This window comes from Stegodyphus dumicola, chromosome 1 (genome assembly GCF_044657685.1).
Source record: "Stegodyphus dumicola isolate Sdum_Otavi_A_Nest chromosome 1, ASM4465768v1".
NCBI lineage: Eukaryota > Metazoa > Arthropoda > Arachnida > Araneae > Eresidae > Stegodyphus > Stegodyphus dumicola.
This window is the reverse complement of record NC_140768.1, coordinates 129,632,756-129,659,187: the sequence shown is the minus strand read 5'-3', so window position 1 is coordinate 129,659,187 and position 26,432 is coordinate 129,632,756. Positions and strand designations below refer to the sequence as shown.

The 26,432-nt window shown below is 34.3% G+C and overlaps 1 protein-coding gene across 3 annotated transcripts in view; it reads left to right on the top strand.

Annotated features, from left to right (window-relative positions):
• Nucleotides 1–26,432, top strand: part of LOC118197251 (uncharacterized) — a 205,292-nt gene that overhangs the window by 71,970 nt on the left and 106,890 nt on the right. For all 3 annotated transcript variants that reach the window (XM_085820489.1, XM_085820500.1, XM_085820494.1), the window contains exons 7-8: nt 205–286; nt 17,183–17,546. In XM_085820489.1, the coding sequence (XP_085676615.1) occupies nt 205–286; nt 17,183–17,546 (446 nt within the window). The remainder of the gene's footprint in view (nt 1–204; nt 287–17,182; nt 17,547–26,432) is intronic.

Below are 26,432 nucleotides of genomic sequence, written 5' to 3'. Positions count from 1 at the left end.
TGCTGCAGAAAATGAGACTAGAAATCCAGTCGTTTACTAACAAAAAATGCACACTGTCGATAAGCCATGGCTTTGGTTGGGATAAGATATATATAGGCTTATACTGAAATAAATACAAGATATCAACTGCTGTTTTACCTATATTATGTTTTATTTTTGTTTTACTTTCTTTCTATGTATTTTAAACATGCCTTTCATTCTTAGGGGTTTAACACCTGGATTAACTATAACACCTGTAGCTGCCAGTACGCCGCGTATTGCCACACCTGTGATCAACAAAAGTGCAGTAAGTTTTCAATTCAATATATGTACATCTGTATTAACTTTAAATTTGAAGTCTATCAAATTTTTACTTTCACGTATAAAGCTGGATTTATGTTAAAATAAATTTGTAACTTATTTAATAAACTAATTTTATTTTAAAATTCTTTAATTTTATCTCAGACTGGGTAATTTTTTGCACATTCAGAAGCATTAAATGTGGTAAACAGTTGATAGGAAAATTTGAATTCTGTAATAATAAAAATATAAAACTTGCATGTAAAATGAACATCTAAGATTCAAAAGATTGAAATGTCAGTTTTCTGTGTATGAAAAAAATGATTCCTGAGGTAGCATAAAATTTAATTATTAGCTATATCAATAATAAACATTAAAATTGCCAGACATAAGATATAATCAAAACACATGTAGAATTATGGTAAGATCTGGAGTTGAGATAGGCCTTCAGAATCAGCTGATCATGGGACTTAACATGCATGTGCAAAGAATCATGGATCACATAGCTATCTAGTTATTTATTATATTTGTTGAGTGAAAAATTTAAAGTTGGCTTTAAAAGCAATAAGAATGTTAATTGGTATGAGAAAGCAACCATGAATGCAAACAAAAATAGCAGTCTTGTTTCAGATATATGTGCTGAAAAATTGTCTTAACCATATTTTACCTTAAGCCCTAATACTAAGTCCAATGCAATTTAATGCTTGGAGATGTGCCAAAATGTGTGTTATATAACAGCAGTTTTACTACAATTGACCAGTTTAAGCCCAGGTCTGTTAATAGTGACAAAATCTTTTAAAAACCAGTCATAATAAACAGTAAATTGTGGATTTCACTTCAGATCTAAAGATCTTTCTTCCCTGTACAAAATTAAAGAAAAATTGTGAAGAAAGATGTTTAGTTTTAAAACTTAACATCTTTCTTTCTGTTCTTTAAACTCTGACTGCAAAAAGCATAATGAAAGTGAAGCAGTACTGAGAGGAAGCTGATCTTGTAACCAAACGAACTAGACATCATTAAGCCAAACGCTGACATTAACTTGGAGGTAACATATGAAGTGCCCCTGATAACACATTTTGTAGTAGTTTCTTACAAATCATTCCATTTCAAAGATTCATTCATTGCATTTCTTGTAACATATTAAGAAGTTGTGTAGTATGTTTAATGGGCTAGCAATTAGTTTAATGTGCTAGCAATTAAATAAAAAAATACATTCCAATTATGTATTCTTAGTCCTAGGTAGTGAATAATGCAGATTAGAAAGTGTTATTTCACCGAAATGGTCATGGGCAATTTTTATTTTATTCAGGACATGATTTCTTAAGTGTAAAAAGTGTTTTTTTTTAAATTAAAATTTTTTAAATCGTTAAATATGAAAATCAATTTGAGGTAGAAAAATTTAGATTTTTGGTTGATATGACTTAGAACAAAGATATTTAGAAATTCTTGTAGGAAAAGTTGGAGAAACAAATTTGATTGTAATGATATCTGTTGTTGTGGCTATCAGACTTACGTGACCTAATTGGAACAAGCCCACAAATTTCATCATGGCAAGGTGTTATAAGATTGCATCTATCACTGGCAAGAGCTGTGAGCACCATACAGGTGTCAGTATGATTTTGCTAAGTTCTACCATAGTATTGAAGAAGACGATCACTAGGAGATAAGGCAAATCCCTTCTTCCTGTACCACCAACCTCTCGAGGGAATTTTCAGCTTTCTGTATATTTTGAAAGCCTTCATGCTGCACAGACACTATACATTTGCAAACATCCATGCTTCTCCTGGATTTGAATCTGGGGCCTTCAGTACGGCAATCAGCATCACTAACCACTTTCCCATCTGGGTGGCATGACGATATCTTTGTATAGTGGATTAAATTAGTTTAGAGGATGGCAGCATAAAGGAGTTTTGTTGTCTTAAAAGGTATACAGAGAAATGCAAATTAACTAAGTTATCTTTTCTGAATTTACATTCTTACGTGCAAAGACACAGGAAGCTCAGAAGTGAATTAAATGTATTTATAGCTCCATATAAAATTATTAAAGGCAGTCCCCCTCTCCTGCCCAAAATTGTGAGGTCTGTCAAAAAAAAGTGAGAGTAAGAGAGAAATAAATGAAAATTAGAGATTTTTTTTTTTTTTAAATAAATTTTTTTTAAACATTGAAATTGTTGAACACTAAAATCAGAACACTGCAGAAGGAACTTTAAAGATGATTTGAGAGCAAATAAAATACTCCTTTTATTTATATTTAGAGTCCACAAGCAGCCAAGCACTATAATCGCTGAACACTGTTTTTTCGACCTGGGTTTGATTCCAGGCTTATCAGGACTTGTATTTCTCTTGATTTGCTTTGGAAACATGAATGGTCCTGAATAGGAACAGGGAGCTTACTCAAGGAAGGTGTGAAATAGACAACACAAGCAGGAAGGGTATACGAAACCCTTTATTTTCTATCTTTTACAGGTATTTCCTAAACTTCGGAATACAGAGACCAACCACTCGTGGTCTGAACATAAGAATATAAAACTACTAACTAAAACTCTAACTACAATCTAACTTTGAATTAGTATGCAAATGCCTAGCACTAAGATTGGCCTTTATTTAATGAAAGGTACGTATGTAGTATGCCGAGTTGCTTAAACTACAATACGTTCGCAAATAACAAGAGGGCTAAACCACTGGCCTTAAAGGAAACCAGCAACAGAGTGAAAACTCGTAAAACTACAGTGGCAAGCAGTTTGCTTCCTATAACTCCTTCCTCTCTCGCTTGGCAAAAAGCCACAACTTAAGAACTTGGCGTTAGCAAGACAATTTGCATAAACAAGTTAAAGCCTTTAATACTGTCCAGAAGTAGAAAATAAGAAGTGATAGTACAGTTTTAAAATAAAATAAACGTTAGTAAAACTTAGGATCCTTACATACTCCTCGCCAGAGTTAATTAGTTTGAAACTGAGGTCTAAAACGACCTTGTTGAAAACTTTTAGCTCTAGATTCTAAATCTAACACGGGGCCAATCTTTTACAAACGTTCCTCACTAGAAACTATCTAATCTAGAAATTAAAAAGTCGTTTTTACATGATCAATTCCATGGACAATTACTTTTCATCTGTACTGCATCTATAAACAGGAGTTTTTCTTAGTTGAACCTGGTTCTTTCCAGAGATCTGGAAGGAAAACTAGTTTAATGAAATGTTAAACAATCAAATGGCAAGTAACACATATATTTTTCTTTTAGAACTATTCTTATTTCATTCATGCCATTATTTAATTATCTCCCCGTGCTCTCTGACATGTGTTGTAAAGAGAAACACCAAACACGTGCATGTCTATGTACAAGTGTTCAACACTACCACCTGCAATCAAAACACTAACATGTTAAAGTTCAATGTAACAAGACCTCAGAACACACCTTATATTCATCTCTGAACCCTGAGGTACTATTCTCAAAAGTTGCTAACTCTGAAGTGTCACGTCAGAGAGCCTAACTACATTCATTCAACCTTTAACACATATTCACACTATTTTGCTCTTTTTACAGTCATACCGAAAAGTTAAAAATTTTGGCATTACTATAACATTTTCACTTTTAACATATCACAGTATTTCTTAACTTTTAAGATAACAGTTCACATTGTACATAAGGACATATTAACATGTCGTTAATTTTACGCATTTTAAAACATACATTAGTAGTACAATGTTTGTTAACTTCTATTTCTTTCCAAGCAAGTGCTAATTCTTCTACATTTAAATACTACATTTCAAAAGTCTTTCAGACTAAAACTTCTTTTCTTGACAGAATCTTTTAAATAAAATTTTATACAATAATTTTACAATTTTCTTAAGGTACCTTTCTAAAAAAAATACCAATGCTTTTACAATATTCAAGTATTTACACATTCGTATTATACAGTAATTTTAGTTTTACTCGCGAGTAATTGAAAAACATAGCAACAAAATAGATAAAACTCATTTCTCGCCTTTTTGGCGATAAAGGTAGGCCTCACATGAGGAAAACTTCTTAAATTCTGCCACTTGCAGTAAGAACGAAAAATTAACTTAAAGTTTCAAAGTAACATAAAGTTTTACTTGTCTTTATGATATTCCGACATCCTTTTTGCTGCCCAGTCCTGGAAAGTGGTGAAGACTTCCGTCTGGTTTATCCTCCGTATTGTGCGGGTTCGCCCTTCGGTTCCTTCCTCTGTGAACTTTCTTTTTTTTCCAGTTCGGTCACTCTTGAGGAACTTCTTTTTAACATCTGCTTGTACTCCCGGCCATTTGATGGCAGCTGTTCTTGGCGGAATCGGGACAACTCTCTCCCATTGTTGCCTAGATCTTGTTGCTGGCTGTTCAACCGTTTGTTGCTTTCTTGCATCTGCAGCTGATTTTCCTTCGTCAGTTTGTCATTTGCTGCGTAGACTCCTATCCGATGGGTACATCTTTCGTTTTGGAGCCGTGTTATAGTTGCTGCCATTTCTCTTGGCTCTCTTTGCATTAGTAGAGCTTTTCCCTTCTTCATTTTGGGGGTGGTCGTGCCCTCTCTTTTCTGGTCGGTGGAACGGCCTCTTTTTCTTGTTACCTTCAGTTTTCCAATGGGGAAACTTTCTTTTCAATTGCACCTGTCTACTCATGGCTTGCCCTTGTGATTGTCGTTGTGCCACCTCTGGACAGGGTTTGTACGGTCCTTAAGAGTCTTTAAAATTCCTTAAGTTTTTTGGAATCGATTTTTGGTCCTTAAAAGTCCCTAATTTCGGCCAAAATCGTCAGAAGGTCCTTAATTTTAATCATCAGAAATTTCTATCTGTTTTTACGACTGCCATTTTGAGTGTGAATTAACATTTTAGAGTAATATTTTTGGCGATTTGCTGACAAATATGGTTATCTTTTAAATGGGTTCATGGATTATAATTTGTTCCTATTTCTAATATTAAATGGTGGGATACTCGAGTTTCTGAGCAGGAAGTGAAACATGAGCATTTCAAAATTATTTCATTTTTTCTAATGAAGAGCTCTTAAACAACTTTTCGCTTTTTGGGATGTTAATTCTTTTATTAAACCCTTCTAAATTTTTGGCAACTTATCATAATTTTGGCGATTTTAAGATCTGTTTCTATCGAAAATTTTTAATTCCGAGATCTAGGATATTTTCGACAGCTTTTTTTTAGAACATTGTAATTTCAACCATTTATTATATGTGGAAAATAAGCAAGGTATAATGCTATAAAGCACCATTTATGAAACAGTTCTTAGCAAAAGGAAACTAGCTATGTAATTAATTAAAAATGTGTTTTTAATATTTTCATGGTAAGAGCGTAAGGTTTTCCCATGTAATTGTCTGAGAAATTCAGAATTCTCAAAATATACATGAGTTTTCTCCAGAGCTTAAATTGCTCCGGAGCAGGGCTAGGGCACAATTTAAGCTCTGGAAGAACAATAAAAACATTATAGTTGAATGTTTTACTTCTGATACTAGAATCTTTTCTTAACATTTTAATCTTCCCTTTATTTTCCCTACTTTTCACTAGACACAAACATAGAAAATATCAAAAATGCTTCTAATCTTATCATATGAACAGGCATTATAGAAAGGAATTCTTTTATTAATAAAGATATTGAGAATTAAAAATTTAAATGATTCATCTAATATGTCTTAATGCATCACACACAGGGCTGGCACTAGGCATTTTCCCATCTGATGCAGTCTCTGTGGATCGTAAATACTGCTGCCTGGTGCCTTTCTAAATTCTGCTTCCAATGCCTGTTCTAAGTTATAAACGTTTTGCCATTTCTGCACTTTATCGCTCAGTATGTCACTAAATTCTAAAAATGATGCCACATCAGCTCTCTAACCGAAGCTTACCATATATATTTCATATTTTTTCTGAATGTTCATATTACTAAAGAAATAAAATTAGCAGCTTTTTCTATGCATTCTAAATGCATTTAGTTTATTTAGAGTATCAGAAATCTTTAATTAAATCCAAAAATTCTAAAATGAAGAGAAAACATGGAAGAAGAAACTGAATACCTAACGAAAAAAAAATTTATTCTTCAAAGATATGTACAATTATTATTATGTAAATTACTCAATTGCTTACAATTTCAGCCCTTACTATATTTTCTCACCAGAATGCAAATTAGTTCCTGCCCGCTCTGATAATTTGTAATTATGAGTCTTGGATTATCGTTAGTGACATTTGAGTTTGTTATGATGATAGAGAGTTACTGAGCCAGCCTTAAAATCAAATTAAATTGTACAGTCTTTGACCACTAATTCATATTTTTAGTTTGAATTTGACTCTTCTTGTTTCATTACATCACTACGAGCTGTAATTGATTTTGTCAGCATAAGAACATGCCTTTATTTTTTGAAGTTCTTTTTAAATAAGAATCTTATTTAAACCTTTGTCAGACATAGTAGTTACTTTCAGACATAGTGATAATTTCAGACATATCTGTTGATGTGTTTTGGACTATTTAACTTTTCAAATAAACCTTCATAGGTACATTGTGGACAGGATGACAGGTTAGGAGATAAAACATGCAGAAATTAGTGAGAGCATTCTTTTGTGTATTGAGACAAATTCCTAATTGTTAAAAAACGTGCTTAAAGAGAAGGAAATCGATATAAATTAAGCAAAATGTCTGGGAAGGCTTCAGATTAAAAAGATGCATAACTATTTTGTTGAGTATTGCTACTACAAAACATAAATGTTTTACGTGAAATCCGAATATTGTTTAAGAATCACTGTCATAAATTACATGTATTTTAAATTGTAAAATTTTATTAGATTGGGATTTTAATAGAGCTAAAAAAATAAAATTTAATAGTGACCATGCAAATCCATAATGGCTTATCTTGTACCTAATTTAATTACTTATAACTGCTTACTGCTTGCCCTTAAAATTTATCTCTGCATATTAAAGCGAGTTATTGCCTTTCATTAACCCTTACCGTAGTCACAAGATAAAACACAAAAATGTAAAACTTATTCTTTGCATCTAGTGAGACTTAAAATAATGTAAAACAACTTATCACCTCTGGTGCTTTAGTGGCTTATTAGAATCTTAAAGTATATTAACTGAGTCACAACCCCTGCAGGTAAGCAGTAGCAGTGACAACAGCCAGTCTTTTGTTGTTCATCATGCTGATTATGATTTTACCTCTCATTTTAACCTATGCCGCTTGACATAAAATCTGCTTACTATTTTCTAAAGCTTTAGACTGAGCAAGTATGTGACAAAATAAGGTATAAAATAAAATCAACATAAAACTAACTGTTAGTAAAACGTAAATAAAATGTCACTTATCTCCTTTCAAATATGTTCAGTTCTTATAAGTGTAAAATATATAATGCTCTTTGATAAATTTCATATATTTTATTCTCAGGCATAATAATAATTATGTTAATTAAGTCATGTTTAATAATAATGCATCCTAATTACGGATCTATTTTATTTTTAGGATGGTATTACAAAAGGGAAGTTCAGGCATAGATAATATTTTGAATTGAATTTATTCAGTTCCCATTCGCTCATAGGCCCTTAATTTTTTTCATTAATGGTCCTTAGAAGTCCTTAAAAGTACTTAATTTCCGTGCCCAGAAATGTGTATGAACCCTGTCTGGAGATTGTACCTGCCGTGCGGGATCCTGCAAAAGATCTTTTGATTTTATTTGCATTTTATTACGATTATAGAATGCTTTTATCTGGTCAAGGTTTGCGGTGCAGGTTTCACCATTCTTGGCTTTTAACACCACTACAGCCTGAGTTACTTTCTCTATGACATATGGTCCTTCAAATCGTGGATAGAACTTTGCAATTTTATCTTCTGGTGCTGAAGAAAGTGAATGCTTAATTTTTAACACTTCATCCCCTACTTTATAAGTTACTCCCCATCGTTTCATATCATAATACAGCTTCTGTTTTCTTTGGGCTACTTCAGTGTTCTTCTTTGCTTCTTTAATTAATTTTTCTATATCGCCCATTTGAAATTCCAGGGCTCTTTGTTGAGCATAAACTAATCTATCTATCAGCGTTATAATCTTTCTGCCTAAAAATAACTCAGGAGGAGTTTTGCCTGTCGTGTCATGTTTGGCGGTCCTAAGGGCGAAAGCTAATTCATTGACATAGTTATCCCAGCTTTTATGAAAAATTTAACATAACTACGAATAATTTTCACTATATATCTATTGACCCGCTCCGCTATATTTGATTGCGGCCGATACGGGACCATTTTTAAATGACATATGCCCAGTTTTTGGCACGTCTTCAAATATATTACAAATTGAGGACCATTATCCGATATAACTTTTAGGGGTGCCCCGTATTTTAAAATATATTTATTTAAAATAGAATCAGTAACTAATTTCGCAGAGGCTAATACCATTTTAAGGGAACAATTTCGGTCCACTTACTAAAATAATCAACCATAACAAGGAGATACCGACTTTTATTTAACCGACTTTTCGGGAAATGGCCCAATAAATCGATGCCAATTATTTCATTTGGAAATTCTGATTTAATGCTATTTAGAAACCCGGCCGGGCGGAAATTAACGTAGTTAACTGCTTGACATGTTGGGCAGGACTGGACATACACCCTAGTTAACTTTTGCAGCTCAGGAAAATAAACTGCTTCGCGTACGCGTTGGATGGTTTCCCGAATACCACCATCAGAGGCCAAAGTCGAGTCGTGCAACTCCTGCAGTATATTTAATCTAAGACTAGCTGGGATAACAGGTCGAAATTCGTTGTTGGAATTCGTAGTTTTTAGTTTTTGTATAAAATAATAGACCATCTATTAGTTCGTAATGGGCCGCCCTATTTCTTATCGCCACAATATCTTGGTGGTTAAAATTTTCAGGATCTTTTAAATAATCATAAATATTTTTAAATTCCGGATCCTTACCCAGTTCGGTTATTACAGTTTCTCGGGAATGTATCGTATATGCTGTGAGCATTGCCACCTTTACAGTATTACCTTCTTCATCTATTTTTATTCTGGATCGGGCATCCGCTACGATATTTTCCTTTCCGGGATTGTGTTTGATTACGAAATTATACCCCTGTAACTTGAGTGCCCATCTTATTAACCTTGGAGATAAATTTTTTCCTGAGTATATGCATTGATGATACTTCTAGTTACTGCCGCATGATCAGAATACACTCTTACTGGCGCACTTCCAAAATAGACTCAGAACTTTTGCACTGCTAACAGAACTACAAGTGCCTCTCTCTCAGTAGCGGAATAATTTATTTAAAATTTCTTTTTGAGTTTCATTTAAAGTTCTACTAAAAAATGCCACGGGCTGCTGATTTTGCGAAAGTACTGCTCCTACTGCATAATCTGAAGCATCCGCTGAAATTTCTAAATTCTCATCGTTCTCAGGAAATTTCAAAACAGGGGCTTGCGTTAACGCTTGTTTTAATTTTTCAAATGCACTATTGGCTTCGGCCGTCCGTGAATCTTGCCTTTTTCCTTTTTAATTTTAACAATGGTTCAGCAATACCTGCAAAGTCCTTAATAAAGGACCTATAATATGAACAAAGTCCTAGAAAAGAAGACAGCTTCTTCGCCGTATTTGGCAGCGTACACTTTTGAATAGCGATTATGTTTGATTCTTCCGTCTTGATTCCTTTCTGAGATATTTTGTATCCTAAGTATTTTAATTCAGGGGCTGCAAATTTGCACTTTTCAACATTAACTTTTAGACCGGCCTCATTTAATAATGAAAATACCTCTCTCAAATCTTTTATATGTTGATCCAAATTGTCACTAGTAATAATAATATCGACTAAATATATAAATGTGGTCTTTCCTGGAACAGGCCTCAGCACAGCGTCCATATGACGCTGAAATGTCGCCGCTGCCCCTGAAAGGCCAAACGGCATACGCAAGAATGCATAAGTGCCAGACTTGGTTATAAAAGCAGTCTTAGGCACATATTCTGTTTTTACACCTATTTGAAAATAACCAGTCGTTAGGTCTAACGTAGTCATGTATTTCGTAGAAGTTCGTTCCTTAAAATTTCTTCAATAATAGGTAATGGATATACCAGATATTTAGTAATCGAGTTTAATTTACGATAGTCAATTGCAAAACGCCACCTTTTCGGATGTATTACTGGATAATCGTTATTTTTCTTACATAACACAACCGGGCTGGCATAACTACTTGAGATGGGCGTTATGATCTTTTTACGAAACATATCTTAAATGTGCCACTCTATAATTTTTTCTTTAGTTTTATTGTACCGATATGGCTTGTGGCGAACTGGCAGTTAATCTCGTGTCTCAATTTCATGTTTCGTCACTTGAGTAAATCCGGGAATATCACTAAATAAGGAAGCAAATTCACTTGGGCAAATTTTTTGTTGCTTTCCCGTAGGCAGGTGGTTGGGATTTAACGTGGGTGGTTCTTTTTTTTTCTTCAAGCACTGGTTTCATGGTCAGCCTAAGGGACGCTTGGTTAAGATCCAGTGTTGCTTCTGCCTCTGAAAGAAAATCTATCCCTAAAACTACATGTGCTTGTAGATTTTTTATGATAAAATACATGATTTTTACTTGCTCGTCCTTAATACGTATATAAAGTGGTATTTTACCTATGCATTTGTATCGTTATCCCTGCGCAGCGAACACTGTCTTATTATCTGAATTATATATTCTATATATATACGGAAGTATTTCCTAAAAAAACTTCTGCCACACAGGAACACTGCGTGCCTGTATCCAGGAGTGCAGTGGCTGGAATATTGTTTACCAAAAATTCAATCTCTGGAAGAATCAAAATTTTCACAATAACTGTATTTAGCTTGAAGGAAAAGGGATTTTCTTGGCCTTCGGATTTCCGCACCCTCCTGTCAGCAGAAATCCGTTATAGTTATGCCTTCCTTCTTTTTCCGCTGGCCTTCAGACTTTTTTTCTCGCTTACTATTGAACTGTCGACGTTCGCCGGTTGTTTTTGGATACTCAGGTTTCCTTGCCCACTGATTCGACTTGCTTCCGTAGCCGTGTTCTTGCCTTTGCTGTGGTCTTGGCGCACCAAATTGACTTCGTTGCTCATACTGGCGTCTTCTTTCAATGTCCGCCGTTCGTCTACTTTCAAACTGGATTGCGAGCTCAAATAACTTTTCCAGTGTAGTCGGGTTCCTTAATTCAATAAAGTCTTATACTTGGGGAAGTAACCTAGGCAAAATTACTTGGATTATTTCAGGATCCGGCCTGCTTCCATACAAGAGTTTAAAGACGTGAATTTTTCTTAAAATAAAGTTTGAAAGATTTTCAATTTGTTGCTGGTATATGCTGAAGAGTTCCGCTTCCAATTTTGCACGATTTCTTACGACAGGGAAGGCTTTTACTAAGGCAGTCTTGAAATTTTCGTAAGTATAGGTGAGAGTTCCCGCTTGACTTAAGAGGTTTCTTCCTATACATTTGAACCAATTAAGCGCTTGGCCCCTCAAAGTGCTGGTAGCTAAGGTGACTTTCTGGAACTCATGGACTGGATATAGCATGAAGTGGTCATCCAATTTTTCCAAAAAACTGGTCACCTGTGAGTTTCCATCAAAGGTTGCTGCTGGTTTCATCGATGGGCGCATAGTCTGGACGATGTAACCAAATCTTTCTAGGGCGGCAGCTAGCATTTCTGGATTCTGAGCCACTGCTGCAGACACCTCAGGTTCTTCTTGAAACTCAGCCATGGTTATTCTTCTGCTTAGGGCGCCACTATCAGGATTTGTATTTCTCTTGATTTGCGTTGGAAACATGAATGGTTCTGAATAGGAACAGGGAGCTTACTCAAGCTATGTTCAGGAAGGTGTGAAATAGACAACACAAGCAGGAAGGGTATATGAAACCCTTTATTTTCTATCTTTTACAGGTATTTCCGAAACTTCGGAATACAGAGACCAACCACTCGTGGTTTGAACGTAAGAATATAAAACTACTAACTAAAACTCTAACTACAATCTAACTTTGAATTAGTATGCAAATGCCTAGCACTAAGATTGGCCTTTATTTAATGAAAGGTACGTATGTAGTATGCCGAGCTGCTTAAACTACACATTCTCAAATAACAAGAGGGCTAAACCTCTGGCCTTAAAGGCAACCAGCAATAGAGTGAAAACTCGTAAAAGTACAGTGGCAAGCGGCTTGCTTCCTATAATTTCTTCCTCTCTCTCTTGGCAAAAAGCCACAACTTAAGTACTTGGCATTAGCAAGACAATTTGCATAAACAAGTTAAAGCGTTTAATTCTGGCCGGAAGTAGAAAATGAGAAGTGATAGTACAGTGCTAAAATAAAATAAACATTAGTAAAACTTAGCATCCTTACAGGCTAACTGCATGGCTGTTTTAGTGGTTTTCCGATGTGTAATGTGTATACGAGATAGTTTTCCTTAGAAAGTTCACTACAGAGGCAACCCTCCCTTTAGGCAGATAGCCATAGTCTCCCTTGTCATAATCTACCAAACCAAACCAAATTTATGTTTAGAAATGTAAAAAAGTGTGAAGAAGCAAACAGGAAGCATGATTTATATATAATAAATTTCATGAGTTATTGATATTTTTTTAAATGCATTTGTAATGCTTATAAAAACAAAAATGGTATTTTTTGTTTATTCTTTGAATTTAATGCTTTGTATATATATATATTTTGTTCTGTATAATATAATTTTTCTAGCATCATTTTGTTTAGGTATAAGGTTGCCAGATGTCCTAGTGTTTGATGAAAGCGTTCACTGTCCTAAAGCAATATTTACTGGGTGTTAATTGGTCTAGGTTTTCTTTTCTGAAAGATTTTTAGTATAAAAAATTGTTTTCTTTCCAAATTTTGCAATTTTGGGGAACAACTTAGTTCATGTCGTTGTTTGTCAGTCAAAAAAAGTGGCAACCATACTCAGGAGCTGTGGCATTATCTGGAAATTTTTCTTTTTTCTTCAACAGTGTGGTCCTTTTTTGTCACAGTTGGTGGTTTGGCTTTGTGTGGTACTTTCAAGACATTAATCTAATTACAATTTTATGATAATTTTGTTTCAGGCTGTTTGACCATTTTCTCAATCATTCAACTTATACAAGAATTTGGTTGAATTGTCTTGTTTTCTTGAAGTATATTTGTGAATCAAATATCATATTAGAGGAAATTATTGCTTATTGTGCACTAATTTCAAGTGTGCCCTTCAAAGTTTGAATATAGTAATGTTTCACACAGCACAAAAATGTACTTGAAATATTCCAAGAAAATTCCCAGATATTTTGATCATATATTAAAATATTATTGGATTATTTTAAAGTCCACCTATTTTCATATGAAATAAATATTTCCAGAAATACCCAAGGGATATTCCTAACATGCTCTAGGGATATTCCAGAATTTAGGATATAAACAGAAAGCAAATCTATTACTTTGTTTATCTAAAGGTTTTCTTTGAACATTTATCCAAAAAATCATTTGCAACCCATTGTTTTTAAAGAGAAGAAGCTTTTTAAGTTTATACCAATACTGTTTTACAATATAGATGAATATCCCAGGAAAGTTTTAGGCATATTCCTTCTGGTAGACTAGAAGAGAATGTTCCCAATTGAAATACACTTGAAGCATTCTAGGACTATTTCTTTAAAATCATAAAATGTTCTACAGGGATATGCCTGAAATGTTCCTAATCATTTCTGGATATTCCAGAAATTTTATGGGAAGAAATGGAGTGAAAATGGATATCTGTAAGGCAGGAGTCGCCAAACTTTTTTGATCATCGCCCCCTATATAATTTTTTGAAATCTCCATAGACCCCCACAAAGGTAATTTTCAGGTAATTAAAATAAAACTATATATTAGTCTAAATATTTAATAAATCAGAAACAGTAAGTAAAGTAGCTATAGATTTTTTACTTCTTAATGAGATGAGTGTGACTGGTGTTTCTTGGTAAAGTTCGCTATATTGGTTTCGAAATTAGTCAATTTTAACTGTAAATCCCCTCGAAGCTCCACATTTAATTTATTTCTGTTTTTAGTTAAAATTGAATTAACGTGACTGAAACTGGCTTCAACCATATACGAACTTGGAAACGCCAGCATAAATGGCTGAGCCATTTCGTAAAGTTTCACATATTTTTGCTTTATATTTATATTAGTCCAAAATTTATGTATTGTCAAATTTTTAATAAGCATTTTTGCTTCAAGATCAGACAATAGTTCAGCAAGCTCATCTCGTATGTTGACGTTGACGTTATCAATTTGCGCCGAAAATGGCGCAATAATCCAATCAGGGATGTCGATGTTTTCCAAATCAACAAAGCGCAGTTTAAAATCGTCGCTTAATTTTTGAAGATGATTTGTATATATTTCCAAGTCTTCTTCTTTTATTTTTAATTGTTGAAGATTTGAAAAATACTTATAATCCTTACGTAGCATTGAAGATCTAAATAAATTTAATTTTACTTGGAAGCCTAACAGTATTGTCCGAGCTTGGATAATTGTTACATCTTTTCCTTGCAGTTTTGTTTGAACATCATTAAATTTTCCAAATAAGTCTGCTAAATAAAAAATATGGTTCTTATTGTTTTGGAGTTCATTGCTTAGAACAGGATTTATTTCGTTCAGAAATTCTGTCGTGGAGTCAAATAAATTGACGAGCCGTTGCAAGCATACACCTCTAGACAACCATCTAACCTCATTGTGCAGAAGTAATTGGTTAAATAACTCATTGTTTTCCTCACAAAGTTTGGCAAATAATCTTGATTTAAGAGGTTGAGCTTTAATTTGATTAATAGATTTAATACAAAACTGTAAAGCTTCATGTAACTGAACTCAGATATTTTGCTACTAAGTTGTGTCTATGCAACACACAATGAATAGTACGAATGCCGGGCACTTTTTTTTGAGGCATGTAGCAAAACCTCGGTAACGCCCTACCATAGAAGGTGCGCCATCTGTGGCTACTGCTATTATATTTTCAAGCGGAATGTCATATTTATTTAAATATTCTTGTAAACATCTAAATATTGTCACTCCCTTCCCATCGGTTTCAAGATATTTAGCAAATAAAATTCATCAATGACTTCTCCTTTAATTTTACTGAAATATCTTAACATATGCTATAAGAATAGCAGAAACGCCAAAAACAGATTCATCAAGTTGTATAGAGAACTTGCAATTGTTTAGCTTCGAAACTTCTGTGTTTTCTATTTCTTCGGCCATTTCGTCAATACGCCATTTTACAGAATTTGCACTTAATGGCAAAGACTTTAAAACATTAGTAGAGTCTTTTTTCATAACATTCTCAATGACGTCTTTAATTGCAGGTACTACAATTTCTTCTGCGATTGTGTGGGGTTTTCACCTCTTTGCTATATTAAGCGAAATCTTGTACGAAGCAATTAATCCTCCTTCATTTTCAGTTTCAGTAGACTGTTTCATAAAACTTTTTAGAGTTGGTCGACATGTGAATTTTTCTTTGAGTTTTTTGAAAAATTCTAATTCTTCATTTTTTTTTTTTTTTTAATCTGAATGAAGCCTTTCAAGATGATCTTTCATTTTTGACGGTTTCATGTATTCATTTCCAAAATTTTTTTCGCATATAAGACACATAGGAATAGTTTCATTTGTCGGTGAACAAATAAATCCAAATTTTAAGTAATCCAATGAATAATACCGACATTTCTTTTTAGGTACTGAAGCTGTCAATTTTAAATTAGTGTTCTGTAAGTAAGTTAAAACTAAGTTGGTATATTATACTAATCCACATTATTAAAGCTTACCTTTTCACAAGTAACAATAATTAAAATTGATATCAAAACTAAACGAATAGTTTTATAGAAACAATAACTAATTATCCAATGGTAGATATAATAGTAGTAATAATGACACTACAAGCATTTAATACTGTTCACAGTTCACAAAGATAGCTGAAAATGCATATGATATTTGTGTTTGTAGCACCCAGTGTAGAATTGGACAAGCGCACATATGCATCTGACTCATATGCAAGGCTTGTATGGTTTGCGATGGAGACAAAGGGCGAACCAACGACACGATGCGTAACTGCCGTATAAAAAAGAAAAAAACTACAAGAACTAAAACCACACACATAAGAAGAAAGAAAACGGAGTACTGAAGATTCCCTTCACGCTTAATGCATAGAAAGCCAACGGCAGTGTCGTCGCTCGCCAAGTCTGTGCCAAAGGCTCCTAATTGGTTGATGGGTTCGCCAGCAAGAGACACGGATAAGCCTCAATCACTCTTCTGGCTACATACTATGAGTCGTGCAAATTACAAACTGGTCACAAGGTCAAGTTGTGACGTCACGGTATACATACGAAAACCCATAAGGAAAAAAGGGGCAGATTGTTTTCTGATTTATTATTTTATTTTCTATAAAGAATATAATATTAAGTCAATTATAAAAATATTTTAAATTTTTACGTACGCAGTTAGATATGTGTGATTCGCGTATTAAGAACTGTTTTTCCTTCGAGTCCCATTAGACCCCCATTCGACCCCTTGGGTCAGATAGACCCCTACTGTTGTTAAATAGACCACTTTGGCGACCCCTGCCGTAAGGTATTCTGTGCATTGTGGGACAAAAATGGAAAATTTACAGTGAGGAGAATTATTTTGTTACCTGTATTAACATAGGATTATCATACTATAAAATTCTTAAGTGCTTTATTTTAAATCAACTTTGGGATAAAGTTTATTTTTAAAATTTTATTTATTTATTTTTTTTTCCATTAATATACTTGCTGACAATAATAAGTTAGATGCCTGATTTGTTAGTCAGAAAATGTGGTAATCTTACTTTGAAACTCAACTTGGAAAGTATTATGATGTGTAAACAGTATATTTTTGCTTATTCTTATTTTACTTATAGGGATAATCTAAAATTTAATGGTATTTTCTTTTTTAAGGAATCAACACCAATGAAAGAGAAAGTGGTTATTTGTCCATCATGTAAGCATTGTTCACGCAATCCAAATGTCTGTGATTCTTGCAAGAATGAAATTACTGGTGCTGCTGTATATCAGTTAAATACAGATAGAGCTGAAAAAGTTGCTGTTCCATTTGTAGTTACAAAAAATTACGTAACAACAACTGAACAAATTTATTATCATGTCAAGAATCCCACTCAAGCTGCACTTCTATGTCAAAATCAAAGTTTCCATTTCCAGCAGTTAGTAGCTGTGCAAGGAAATGAAGCTGCTCCTGTTATCCGAGTTGGTGCTGCTAAGCCAAAAGCTCGCCCAAAAGCTAAACGTAGGTGTATTGAACCAGGTAAGATTGAATTTTTGTGTTTCTCCCTCCTTCAATATAAAGAAAAAGAAATAACACAATTTGTTGTGGGTAATTGATGTATAATGGATTTACAAAAGTTGTGTTAACTGGAAATAAAAGCAGCTTGACACTCTGCTGTTATTTCTGGAACCTTTAGTCACAGCATAACTTTCAAATACAAAATTATTTCAAATGATGCAAATTCACATGTTTTGACATGAATTTATATGGTATGCAAAAACATGAATATTTGCAGTATTTATATTATTTTTGTGTTTGGAAGTGTATGGCTGTGACCAAGGATTATGAAAATAAAGGCTGTGTGTGGACCCCTGTTCTCTAGATTTATAACTCGCTTATATCGCTGAATAACAGAACGTTTCTCGGCTTGTCTCTGTTATGCTTGTGTTGTTTCTTAGCACAAGGTAATTCCAAAGTAGAAGTTGGAAGTTCTTCGAAGAAAAAAATGCCTAATATGATAGATGATGTAAATTCAAGCACAGTATTATTCTATATTTGGTTGATAATGCGAAGCTACGTATGGTCTTTGCCGTTTTGTGTAGTATAGTCTAAGTTCTTATATGTTAACATTATTGCTAATGGGGGGGGATAAATCAGAAGTATGAAGTGTTACAAAGATTTCTTCTAAAGAACAGTTATGATACTAATTCACAAGTCAAACAACAAAAATCAGCGTTAATTTTCAAAATTTTCACAGGACTAGTTTCGATGGTTTTACCGAACCACCATCCTCAGCTGCAAAACCGCAAATGAAGCGTATAAAACCATCGAAACCAGTCCTGTGAAAATTTTGAAAATTAATGCTGATTTTTGTTGTTTGACTTGTGAATTAGTACTTATTCGGCGTGTTATTGTGTCTTAATAACAGTTATGATATTTTTGAAAAATTCTGTATGGTTTGTTTGTATAACTTGCATCATTTCAGAGAAACTGGATTCTTCACTTTTCCCCCCTCTATCCCCCTATTTATTTCTTTTGACTGTGCTATGGTAATTTCTACATGTATAGGTGTTCTTTTCCTTCCTTTTATGAAATTAGTAAATAAGTATTTTCATAGAGTTGTAAATGTCTCTAGTATTGCAAAAGTAGGCTTCACTCTTTTACCATTCTTTATATTTATATGAATGTAATACATAATTATGTTGCACTTGCGAAGTCCGTGCTGGTAGTATAACTGATTGACCACTTTTATTCAGTAATGGCATTGTGATAACAATTACTACCATTATGCTTGCATTTTTTTTAATAGTGGTGTCTTTTTTGAGAGCATTCATAGTTAGCACAGTTTAGTGTTAAAAATGTAAGTAAAATATACATTATTATTTCATTTTTTAATGCCAAAGTAATCGTGTTGTTCTAGATCAGTTCGTAATCGATTTTGCTCCATGTACATCTTTCACCATTGCTAGATCATCCTCCCTTCCGATTTCCAAAACTTGAAAAATGCATATATACAATGGTGACCAAAATTGTGGACACTTTTGGAAATTTTTATGTTTTTGAACTTTTGTATGCTTATAGAAAATGTTACGTTTCGCAAAATGCAAACTTGTATATATCATTTTAAAGAGAATTTATTACTGAATTTAATACAAAACACAAAATTCAATTATTTCTAATACAAAAAAAGTTATATGTACTTTAATATAAATAAAAAAACACAGTTATGAAGTAGTTTGTAATGTCTAGCTTTCCTGGCCAATCACTGTTCTTGTTCTGAGAACCAATCAAATGTTAGTAACTGCCAGTAGAAGCTGACATCATGTTTACACTTGAAAGAATTCATTATTTTGCTTTGTTCTGTAGAAGGAGGACCTGTTTCTTATACACTGCAATTACAAGTAGGAATCTTTGTAAAAGTTTTTAATATTTAGTCAAGAAGCAATGATATCAAATAAAAGAGTAGATTGGACACCTAGAAAGAGATGTAATATTATTGTGTTACGAGAAAGTGGTCTTTCCTATGCTGAAATTGCAAGACGGGTGGTTCAGTGACTACATCTGGAGTCTGAAAGTTTTGTTTACGATATCAGGAGAAAAATTCAATAAAAAACAAAGAAGAAAAAGGTGCACCACATCTATTGATGACAGAAGAATAAAAAGACTATGTCTCCAAGATAGAAAAATGTCATCAGCGGCCATCAGAAGTGATCTGAATGATGCTGGTGTTTCTGTCAGTTCAAGAACAATCAGGAGAAGATTAACAGATGTTGGACTGAGAGGTAGAATTCCACGAAAAAAACCTTATCTTAATTTTCAGCAATGAAAAAAAGACTACAGTGGGCAAAGGAACACATTAATTGGACAGATGATCAGTGGTCACGAGTTATATGGAGTGATGAAACTACGATATCGTTATTCTGTAGTGATGGGTGAAAATATGTAAGACGTAGAATAGGAGAAGAGCTACATTCTGACTGCATTCAAGCAACTGTGAAGAACCCAATTAGTGTTATGATTTGGTCATGCATGTCAGCAGATGGTATTGGTTGCCTTCATGATGGGACACTGAATGCCAGAAAATACCTTGACACTATTCTAGAACCAAAACTTCTGCCTTCCATCAGAGATCTCTTTCCCAACAATGCTTCGTTTATTTTTCAGCAGGATTCTGCTCCTTGCCACACGTCCAAAATATCGAAAGAGTGGTTTCGTACAAAGAGCATTAAATTGTTGTCATGGCCAGGAAACAGTCCTGACCTCGATCCTATCGAAAATTGTGGGACCGTTTGAAAACTCTTGTCCGAATGAGGCGCCCATCAAATAAAAGGGAACTAATTGAGGCTATAATTGTTTCCTGTCATCATGCAATAACGAAAGAAGAGCTTAAAACTTTTGTCAGCTCAATGAAACGTCGATGTGAAGCTGTAATCAGAAATAAAGTGTACCGTACTAAGTACTGAATCATCATCACTGTACTGAATCATCACTGCAATCATCACTATCTAATGTATATCGATAACTATTATCGTTTAACTTTTTTTGTATTGCAAATAATTGAATTTGGTGTTTTGTATTGAATTCAGTAATAAATTCTCTTTAAAATGATATATACAAGTTTGCATTTTGTGAAACGTAACGTTTTCTATAAGCATACAAAGTTCAAAAACATAAAAATTTCCAAAAGTGTCCACAATTTTGGCCACCACTGTATGTTTCTTTAGGTTAGACAATTTTTTAACATGCTTTCTAAATTAAGCAACAAAGTATAGAAAATTTCAATAAATACAAAAATAATTTTTTTTTTTTTTTTTTTTTTATATATTTATAAAATGAAACTAAATAGGGTATGCTTATCAGGACCAAATTCAGAAATGTAGTTATGTATGCATATTTATATGAATGTGTTAAACGTGTGTTGTGTGCACGTATATATGCATGTGTGTGTATATATCAGCCTATTCATATACACACACATGCATACATACCTACATTTTTTAATCTGGTTCCGATGACAAAAAGAGTACCCTAAATACTTAATAACTAAATTGAGATTGGCCAGTCTCAAGCATACCACTGGCTTTTCCCCTCAATCTTCATGTAAACAATTGCAATTACTCATTTAAACTGAAGTTGTCAATCATCCTTGTGGTTTTTCTTAGGAGAAATGTAATTCTGTAGAAATTTCCCAGATTCAAAAAACAATCCTTTTTATGTTGCTTTTCAACAACTACTAGATACTTACATTACGTTTATTGTTGTACAAATGAAATATGACACTAAAATATTAATGGGAGATACTTTGAATTATGACAGTATGTTTATAACTTTATTTGGGACATCATAGTAATCACTTAAAAAATCACAAGTGTTTTAAATTTTACTACAGTAAAACCTGACTATACAGCATTCAACTAAGTAGAAAGTTTAAGTAACCGAAACATTTTAGAATTTTAAAAGAAAAAAAATTTTTTTTTCCTTCTAAAAATTAAATAAGAGATTCGTTATGCCATTCATTATAAAGCTCATTATACTATTAACATGCATACATTGTTACCAAGCAATGTGATGTAATGTCGTCACTGATTGTTAAGCATGATGTTACAATATGCTCATAAGAACTTCACCTTGGTTTTACAATAAACCCGATTAATTCTGAATAAGCTAGTTTAATTTTTCTAAAGGGTATAAATTGTTGGTACTTTTCCATTTTGCCGCCACAAATGATAAAGTTGCCAATAATGATACAACTGATGCCAAAAGGAATATCTTCGCTGGTAACCTTTTACCCTTCATTTTCGAAACAAGTCACAGCCACTTTCTATTAGATTGATTGTTTCTTTCAATACTGGCATACAAATTCATAGAATTTTTACTAGTTGAATTTTAAGCCCAAGACCATTTGCAGTAATTAATTAGGATGCAATCACATCACTCACTCGAAGGTGAAAATATAGAAAAGTCAAAATCAAGGGTTAAATTCATCAAATCTAATGAGAATGCACTAGCAAAGTAAAAGCACTGTGGTTTTACATAATTTTTTACATAATTTCTGAACAAGCTATTCGTACGAATTGAAATAATTCTTACATTTAAACTTGTATTCCATAAGATTTAATTTAAGATTTAACTTGAAATTAATGCAGATAATTACTGAGAGAATAAGATTTTTGTAGCGTAGTTTACGTGAGATAAGATCACTTAGGGTCACGTGATTCGAACCGGCGTAGAACCATGAAAGCATAATAAATTCTTAAATTAATGTATTTTTACAAATTTATTGGCTTTTTACAAAATTTTAAACCATATTAAAATGTTTATGCCTCCAAAATAAAAAGTTCTTAGAACTAACATTTGTTAACATTTTTTATGTGTATACTGTTGCCAACAAAGTCTACTTGCCGAGATTTGCGCCGGTGAAACGGAAAAGTACCAAATTGTTTTTTTCTTTGCATTTTGAAAAAATTATTAACTCAAGCAAGTGTTTACTCACCAAACTTTGCACAGTGGGGGATACAGCAGACACTACAGCACTATACAGCAGGTGACTATACAGTGTATTTTTACAATTAGTGCACAAAATTACTTCTACTTTATGGCAAAACCATTGTCCATTAGAGGGTTTAAAAAAAAAACTTTTTCTAAAATAAAAAAATAAAAGATTTAGTAAAGTGTGATATCTTTCAAAGCACTGTGTGCTGGGGTACATTGAAGAATTTACACATGTACTGCATATTTTCCTGATAGAGAACTCACACATTGTCGCAAAGTGTCTGTCTTTTTTTCTAGTTCTCACAATGAGTTCTAATGTATGTGTCCTCATGTCGATGGAAAGTCTTCCTGGAGAATCATACTTTGTTAGGCTATTCCCCCCCCCAATGCCAGATGTTGATGGTGTATATAGTGTATGGATACCTGCTGGAGACAGATACATGGAGCTATTGGCAAAAAGAAACTGGCATATCACAGATCAGCTGATGGACTGTGGATCTCTTGAAAAACCATAACTAGAAGCTTGGGACAAAGAGCCCATAGATATGCCTATTGATCTGTTGTGTCCCATTGTTCAGACTGCACTGTACTGCCCATCTGTAGTGGTGCTCTGCATGCAGACTGAACAGTGCTTGTGTATTATTTTCAGATGAGAGTAGCCTCAGTCTGTCGTCAACTTGCAGATGCCAGTGGATATGGCATGAAAGTGGTACTGCTTGTTGTCCAGAAAATACTCAGGAAAGAGACCAATGTCTGAGATGCAGTAGCATGATATACCAGCATCAGGATCAATGACAACATGCCCCTATATGTGTTTGCAACTGGAACTGTGACGTGCCAACAATATGTTGATGTAGTCTTATTGCGTCATGTTTGTCTTTTCTGTGGTGCTTTTATCTTATTAAAGTGTTGCATACACTGGTGTGCAAAAATTAAGGACGAGATGCTTTTTTCAATATAACTTTGTACAAAAGCTTTCCAAATCAACACATTTAATACCGTAAGATCTCCAATACGTAAGGACATGAGTAATGTAAGCAACACTTACTAAAAGAGAAATCAGAGGGATAAAAAGGAGCTTTATTGAAAAAGGTAGCATGGAGCGCAATGCGACTGAAGGCCGAAACATCTCTGTGATGGGTGTCCAGCAAGAAACATCCGGTCTTTAATAGGGGATATGATGTCCCCTGACTGCTAGGCAGGTTTCACAGCGTTTGCCCATGCTGAGAATGAGGGTGTCAATGAGGGATTGAGGCAGTGCTGCCCATTCGTCTTGCAGCGCCAATCGAAGCTCCGGAATCGTTACTGGTGGTAAGGTACGAGTTGCCAAGTGTCTGCCTAGAAAATCCCATACATGCTCGATGGGATTGAGATCCGGAGATCGTGCCGGCCAATCCATACGTTCAATATCCTCACTCTCTAAGAGCTGTTCGGCAGCTACTGTGCGATGACATGGTGCATTGTCGTCCATGAAAAGGAACTGCGGACCCATAGCGCCTCTAAAAAGACGCACACATGGAAGAAGAATCTCGTTACAATAACGGGTCCCGTTGACTGAACCTGCGTCGAAGATGTGAAGGTCTGTACGACTACCAAGCATGATGCCTCCCCAAACGAGAACACCGCCACCTCCATACCGGTCCCTTTCAATGATGTTCGAGGGATGATTGCGGCTTCCCCGCTCTCTCCAGATGAGTATGCGATGAGAATCGCTACTCAGACTGAATCTGCTCTCATCTGTAAAGAGTACTCGTCCCCATTCATTCTCTCTCCAATTCCGGTGTTCCCGGCACCACAGAGAACGCCTTCTCCGATGGGCAGGCGTTAGAGGTACACACCGTACAGGGCGTCGTGCAAACAGACCACCACCGTGCAGTCTTCTGGCCACGGTAAAACGCGATATCGGTCGTCCAGTCGCCTGTGTCGTGTGTCTAGCGATTTCTCCCGCTGTCTGCCGCCTGTTTCTTCTGGCCTGTAAGGCAATATACCGGTCATCTGCGGGTGTGGTTCCTCGTGGACGACCACTACTAAACTCCCGGACAGATTTCCATTTTGCAAATCTGGGTTTGTTTAATTATTTTTTCATTAATACACAATATACCCAAGTAGCACTTGGCGTTGCAAAGTGGTCGTGGTAACTTTTACGACGTCTTTACAATGTTGCGAAGACGCAAAATATTTGCCGTTGCATCTTGTTGTTCCTGTAGTTTCAAATTGTCTCCAAAGTCGTGAAAGGATGCTGTGAGCAATTCCGAGCTCTGCAGCCACACTTGTCACACTGAGGCCTTCCTCCAACTTCCCAATGATTCGAACTCGGGTAAAAGCATCCAGATGTCGTCTGGCAGATTGATTATTCGCCATTTCTCGCTGAGGCAGCAACTCGGTGGGATTTTTAACTGCTATACGGCGTGCAATCTCTTTGGCAGAAATACTGATCTTACACCGACAACATGCTTTATACTACTCAGACACTCTCCCATTACATCTACCTGCATATCTGCGCATGTGCTACCGTACATCACCTTACTTAATCTCCTAATTGGTCTTTCTGTCCGCTCTGCCTCTTCGTTCAGCTGATATGCTAATTTTTCGACTTCGTCCTTAATTTTTGCACACCAGTGTATATACTGTATTTTATTATCCAGAACATTTTTTTTTCTTTTTTTCTTTATTTATTCCTGAACAGCCTAAAAACTCTTCCAAGACAGGTGGATTGTCTAATAACAACCATTCTTCTTCAGAATCAGAATCATTCGAATCCAGGCTAGAATCAGAACTGATTGAAATTCTTGGTTGATAAAAAGTTCTAGTATGATGTATGATTTCGTCGTCACTAGCACCATAAGTCCATTCTTGTAGAAATAATTTTAGCTATAAATTATTTACACACAGTTCTTCATCATCACATTCTACCCAGCAATAATCCATGTTAAAATATGAAGAAAAATTAATTTTGTTATTTCCCATGCTTTAATAACAAACTGCAGAAAATTAGTTTAGTCATTTCCTGAGCTTTAGTAACAATATGCACAAAATGAGCTTAATAGTTTCATGCTTAAGATGTTTTAATATTTGGTACCTGCCTTCTGTGGGACAACAAGAAGTGGAATATTTTCTAAGCTCCAGGATCATGCATGACATTGAAAAAAAGGCATGCTGTGTGTCATTATTTAAAAGCAGATAAATGATGATGCAAGGTGACAAATTATGATAAATGATATGAGTTTTATATAAGCTGTATCTGTAACTTGCGTCTGTTTATTATCTAACTAAATAACGATTTTTTTAAGCCCATTGATGGCTTACATGCCTGAAATGTATTTTTTTCTGAAATCTGATATAATTTTAAATGTAAGCTTTGGATATTCAAGTTGGTAACAAATAAGATGAGTGTTTTTAATTTTAGAGCGGAAATATCTTCCTTTTATTTTGCTTTTCTAATGTGAATTCCATAATTCAGTAATTTATCTTCTTTGAAACATATGTAAACTAATAATTGAACAAAGTTTGTTATATCAGTACTTTCATCCAATTGCAATACAAAATACCACAGTGTTTTATTTTTTTAATGTCTTTTATGGAATTTACCATTTCATGAATTCGTCAACTTACTGTATAATTTGATAACAGAATATTATTAAGTTCATTAGCCGCCTGTTTTGTTGAGTAACATTAAAACAATATCTCCAGCTGCTTGTAATATAAGGTTTTCTCCATTAGCAATTTTTAGGCTTGCCAGGTAACTAGCTTCCAAAGTTTTTTCACTTAAAGTAATAAAACCTTTCATTACTTGTGTATTATTTTTGAACTTTACCACTTGAATTAACAAAACAACGAGCATTACTCGTTAACATTACGTGTTTACTATTTTCAAACTCCGATATATCCTCTTAAAATGTTCTTCAGATTTATTCTTTTAAATTGGCATGATTA